Raw genomic sequence first — 5,636 nt, 5'->3', positions numbered from 1 at the left:
AAGACAGAACCTGGTTTGTCATGCTTTGCAACTTGTATTTCATGTTTAGGAAATAGGGAATCAGTAAAGGATTTAAGGTAAGGAAGTCTTACATGTTTGTGTTTTCTAAAGAGCCCAAAGGTTGTTGGTGCTATGAAGCAACTGGCAGGGAAGTGAGCATGGAGATAGGTTGAAGTAACACAAGGACATTGGGAAATGAGGGTCCTGTCTGCCAGTCAGAGAAGAGCATGGTTAATTTTTACAATTTGGTAATGTAGAACTGGGGGCCTCCCCAGTAACTTAGCAGGTAAAGAATCCACCTGCAAGGCAGGAAACACAGGAGATGCAGGTTTGATCCCTGGGTTGGGATAATCCCTGGAGGAGGGCATGGCAACCTACTGCAGTATTCTTGCCTGGAGAATCCCATGGACAGAGGAGCCTGGCAGGCTATAGTCCAAAGGGTCTCAAAAAGTCAAACATGACTGAAGTGACTTAGCAAGCACATGTGCAATGTAGAATTAAGAAGGAATGACATTGTTGTAACAGTACAATAAATTATGAACTTGAATAAATTTTATAAATCTTTTATTTTTTTCCAAAGAACAAAAGAAGCACTATAAACCATTGAGATACATTTAAAAAGTACAATTTTAACATAGTAATTGTGATGCATATGTAATTCTTTGTAACAAAATGGTCAAATACTTAAAAAGATACAGTACATGTGTCTGCAAATTTTAGCAAGGCTGTGCATTTTTTTTAAAACTACATAATGAGTTTATATTCAAAGACCTTGAATACGTTTTCAGAACTTTCAAAGTATAGATCATTGTTAAGATTAGCTTTACTCTTAAAAAGCTAAAGGGATGTATTTCCATAAAAACTAGAAATAAGGAATTTACCTAGTTCCTAGCTTCTTTATTAATCCAAAATACATACTTAGTGGCTAGAAATATAATACTTCTAATAAAATAGCTAATAAATACCACATAAAATCAAAGGTTTAATGAGTAAGTCATGACATTATGCCATACTAGGAAGACATCAAATGTCTAAATTTATAGAACAAGAATATATTAGTCCTTATAGAACTCATATATTTAGAAATTCTAAATAAGGAAATATATTCTACACAGATAACTGTATAACACTAAGATTTCTAATGCAGTGTAACTTAAATATCTTCCCAGGGTCAAGAGTAAGAAAATTCTCTAATATATTCCCCAAAAAACAATACTAAAGTAGTTCCTAATTCATAAGAGAGTGAGGATAACAATATATCTCCATATACAGCATTCCAATGAAATTCCATTCACTCTCACACAGCTTTTTCCATGGCACTATAAGAACTACATTCTAGAAACAACAGTAGTCACCTTGAAAGGATTAACAATCAGTGATTCCTTGATTCACAATTTAGTCAACTCTTAAAGAATTCAATAGCATAGCAGTTAAAATAACAGCAAATAAGGAGCAGAAAATACTATGCTAAACAGGGCATAAACTGAGCAGAAAGCTGCAAGGACAAGCATAGATTCCCTCTTCCTTTCTCTCTTTCATAGTGGGGAATTCATACAGAAACCTAATTCATTGGAGAAAATGAGCTCTTGCTTCTTGTCTTCAGTGGGTCCAGAGGTCCCCAGAAAATTCTGCTGAAGAACTGGGCAATTCTTCCAATGCACGGTCCTTTCTTTTAATTGTTCTTTCCACTGTTGAAAAAAGAATTATATCAATTTAACCAAATTTCCACACATCTGTCTACCCCAACTTGTTTTCAAACCAGGGTTTAGGATCAATAAAAAGCAGACGGTAGAGTCCTTAACAAACAAAATACATCTCAGTAGTGAGTTCTGTGTAACCTCTTAGGCAATTCATGTTGAGATTCATGATAAGAGTTATCCCAAGACTTTGGAGAATAACTTTCACTTCTCCAGAACATCCTTTTTATTTTAAACATGGTCTGGAATGTGGTCGCCAAATCTCAGACATAGGGTAAGGACTTTGACAAATCCACACTCCAAGACAGATTAAGAAACCAGAAAGAGCAAAGTGACAGATACCTGTCCAATATTTTCTGGACGATCTTCTTGATCAAAGGAGCTTCTGGGTCCAGACAGACTTCCCTTCCATTCTTCAAGGTGGCTCTGCAGAGAGAAAACGAAGATGCCCCCATGAACGTGGGGGCTGAAGACTAAGGCGGGATGGTGGGGTGGGGGAAAACCTTCCTTCTTGCAAAGGTCACAGTGGACAGCGCCGCGCACTAGGACTTACACCACTTCCACCTTGGAGCACTGCGGTCCCGCGGCGGTCACCTGCAGATCACTGACCATTTTGGGATGAATTCCCGGTGTGGTGGTTAAACACACACAACGCAGCTCTCTCACAACGGCCGCGACAGGACCAGCTGGGGTAGGAGAGACACCGTTATAGGGCAGGTTGCTGGGAGAGCTCTTTCCCAGTCCGCCCGCCTGGGACACTTCCCCACGCCCGGGACGCCGCTCCGCTCCACCCGCCGGGTGCGCTCGGCTGGTCTAGCGCTCTCACCGCTGGCGAGGGGCACGGGCGGCGTCAGCAGCAGCAGCGCGAGCAGCGCGCACAGGGAGCCGGAGGGGCAGGAAAGGCGGGCGGCGCGGCTGGATAGCAGTCTCATAGTGGCGAAGAGAGGACTGCAGAGGGTTCCGAAGGAGGAAGAAGGCGCGGGATTCGAAGCTCTAGAGCGCTTGTGACTGCCTCGGGTCTTCAGCATACCTTTTATATGCCCTGGCCCCTTCCTCCAGGCAGGAAACTCAACCTTTAGGATGCTTGGGAAATTCCCTGAACTAAGCGGGGCGGGGAGAGGGGGCCGGGTGGAGTGGGGGCTGGAGGAGCGGGGTTTGAGAAGGGTGGTTGGGAGGAGCAGCCCGCGGTGGATCTGTTAAGTCGCCCAGCGGTGGCTGGAGTGGATGCTGCTTTCGCTGGAAGTAAGAAGCAATCCTGCGGAGATTTTGTCCACCCGGGCCAGCCCGGGCTAGCGAAAGCCAGTTTCTCCAGGATGACAGGTGTCTTTTCAGAGATGCCCCTCATCTTCGTCTAAACAGAAAGGCACAAAGTAAGCCACTGGAAGTGTTCTTTAGGGGGAAAGGGGTTGTTTTTGTTTTGTTTTTCTTTCTTTTTTCTTTTTTAAAATTAATTTGGCTCTGCCCGGGGCGAGGGAGGTGGGGCGGACATGCGGTATCTTTGTTCCCTGATCAGGGATCCAACCGTAACCCTGCTTTGGAAGCATGGAGTCTTAACCACTGAACCTGCAGGGAAGTTTAGCTGACAGGTTAGATTTTAGAAAATTTTCTGAACCCTTTTCTAATTATTATTATAACTGTAATAATTATTACTATTCAGTTAATGTAAGCTGTGTCTCAAACTACACCAAACTGAAAAACCTTTCACTCCTGCTTGCCGGCAAACCATTCTAGCTTCCTCAGATTAGTTTGTAATTCTCTGGACTTCAGCCAGCAGTTAGAAGCCAAGATAAGATGATGAAAATATCTGTACTCCCACTTGAAGTCAGTGGAAGGAATAGGCTGCAAAAGCAAGTCCACTTTCTGGGAATTTTATACATAGTTTTGCAAACATGCATGTCAAGGTGGTTTAACAAAAATCATCAAAAAATCACCCACCAAATTGCCCTGGGAAAAAATGCCTTGCTTTCAGCAGTTCAGTACACTATGGAATTGGAAGACTCTATGGTCTTGGTTGGGGGTGGGATGAGTGCAGACTACAGCAATGCCCCAGAGCCCATCCTCTTGGTATGGCTCCAGACCTAACCAGATGTGTAATTGACCCAGTTTGGAGAAGCCCTGGAGTCTGATGAGTTTAAGGGGCTCATCTGGAAGTTTGGTTCTAGGGATCTGAATCAGTTTGGCAGTGAGATGGCACCCACTCACTTCACTCAACTAACTTCATGAGATGGGAGGATGACTCACACACACAGGCTTCTGGAACCATCCAGCTTCATAATCAGTGGTGTGACCAAGCCTGTTTCCACAATCCTGCTCTAGTCCCAGTGAGCCTACAGCTGCTCCGTGAAGCTGTGGGCGAGGTAGCTTTTTATCTCCTCTGTGGAAGCAGTTAGCTTTTTGGCTTGTTTTCATTTTTGGCTGTACCATGTGGCATGTGGGATCTTAGTTCCCTGACCAGGGCTTGAACTCATATCCCCTGCACTGACAGTGTGGTCTTAACCACTAAACTGCCAGGGAAGTCCATAGAACTCTGAAGTTTTAACGGCTGGGTCTTTCACATGTTCAGTTTCATGGCAGGCATGGCAACAATATTGGAATGGCGTGTAGACTGTCTTTCATGGAAATCTCACTAGATCCTATTCTGGATTGTTCTTAAGACTTGTGTCCTCACAGTTGGCAAGCCAAGGCAATCAGGGAGTATGATGACAATCAGAAACCAGTCATGGAACAAAATTCTTTTCCTTGTCTCCCATGACCCTGGAAAATTTTCTTCACATCTCCACACATCTTTCTTGGTAGGCTATCACTTCCGTTGGTGAGTAGGGAGGAGGTGTCATAGACTTTTAGAACTTTTAGTCTAGAAGAAAACGTAGGAAATTCCATAGTTAAGGAGGGCTGAGAAGTTTGACCTCATTTTGTGGGAAATTAAATGGGATCTTCTCTATCCTGTGTAGCTTTCTCATCCCATCAGCATTATACCTGACTCAACTAATGCAATCCTTTGTCCTTCTAGGGAATGGTGATCTGGGAAAATAGCTTCAGACTTATTATATTGCCTTTTTAGACATTGTGTGTGTGTGTTAGCCACTGTTTTTTCCGATTCCTTGCGACCCCATGGATTGAAGCCTGCCAGGCTCCTCTGTCTATGGAATTCTCCAGGCAAGAAACTGCAGTGGGTTGTCATTCCCTTCTCCAGGGGATCTTCCCCACTCAGAGATTGAACCTGGTCTCCTGCATTGTAGACAGTTTCTTTACCATCTGAGCTACCAGGGAAGCCCTTTTAGACATTCAGTTCAGTTCAGTCATTCATTTGTGTCCGACTCTTTGCGACCCCATGAACTGCAGCACGCCAAGCCTCCCTGTCCATCACCAACTCCCGTAGTTCACTCAAACTCACGTCCATCGAGTCGGTGATGCCATCAGACTGTATCTAAAGACAAAAGCTTCACTGATATGGATCAGATAAAACTTCAAAAATGTGATTAAAAATCTTGGATAATTAAATGCAACTTAACCACGGGGGAGGGGGGGGAAACACAGACAGTATAAGATTTTGTGGGAGGAAATTGTTTAATGACTCAAATAGGTTAAAAAATGTACTTATGTGTGTGTGTTTCAGATCCAAATAAGCTGTTTTAAGTATAAAGGAACATATGAATTTGTTTTGGCATCAAATGGTAAGATCATAGAAGGGTCATGAGATATAATTTCCATTTCCTCTGAACACTCTTACAGATTGTATGCTTCACCTGGTTTGCACCCTGAATCAACTTACCTTGAATTGCTTACAGAGTATAAGGCAAAAATAAATATTTCTATAGCTAGAAAGTAGGTAATAGGAAGTCCTCACTAGAAACTGGCTGTTGGGTTGCCAAGAAGCAGCAGGTAACTTAACCTAAGTTCTCACTGAAATCATTCAGGCGCACTGCCCATTCTGGCTCC

The 5,636-nt window shown here is 43.3% G+C and overlaps 1 protein-coding gene across 1 annotated transcript; it reads right to left on the bottom strand.

Annotated features, from left to right (window-relative positions):
- Window positions 1-1,672: 1,672 nt before the first annotated feature.
- Window positions 1,673-2,629, bottom strand: LOC138081855 (C-X-C motif chemokine 6). Its single transcript, XM_068974969.1, has 4 exons — window positions 2,524-2,629; window positions 2,251-2,383; window positions 2,040-2,123; window positions 1,673-1,688 (listed from the first exon to the last, which is right to left on the bottom strand). The coding sequence occupies exons 1-4, from the start codon at window positions 2,627-2,629 to the stop codon at window positions 1,673-1,675; spliced, it is 339 nt and encodes a 112-aa protein (XP_068831070.1).
- Window positions 2,630-5,636: the final 3,007 nt, after the last annotated feature.

The sequence above is a fragment of the Capricornis sumatraensis genome, chromosome 7 (assembly GCF_032405125.1).
Source record: "Capricornis sumatraensis isolate serow.1 chromosome 7, serow.2, whole genome shotgun sequence".
Classification (NCBI taxonomy): Eukaryota; Metazoa; Chordata; class Mammalia; order Artiodactyla; family Bovidae; genus Capricornis; species Capricornis sumatraensis.
The sequence above is the reverse complement of the archived record's forward strand: the minus strand, read 5'-3'. Positions and strand labels throughout refer to the sequence as shown.

Bases quoted from the DNA above. Each gene is read 5' to 3' on its own strand.
- LOC138081855 (XM_068974969.1), bottom strand. From the start codon at position 2,629: ATGAGACTGCTATCCAGCCGCGCCGCCCGCCTTTCCTGCCCCTCCGGC. The intron at 2,384-2,523 runs GTGAGAGCGCTA...CTCCTACCCCAG, and splicing joins GCCCGTGCCCCTCGCCAGCG to CTGGTCCTGTCGCGGCCGTT. The intron at 2,124-2,250 runs GTAAGTCCTAGT...TTCTCTCTGCAG, and splicing joins TGCTCCAAGGTGGAAGTGGT to AGCCACCTTGAAGAATGGAA.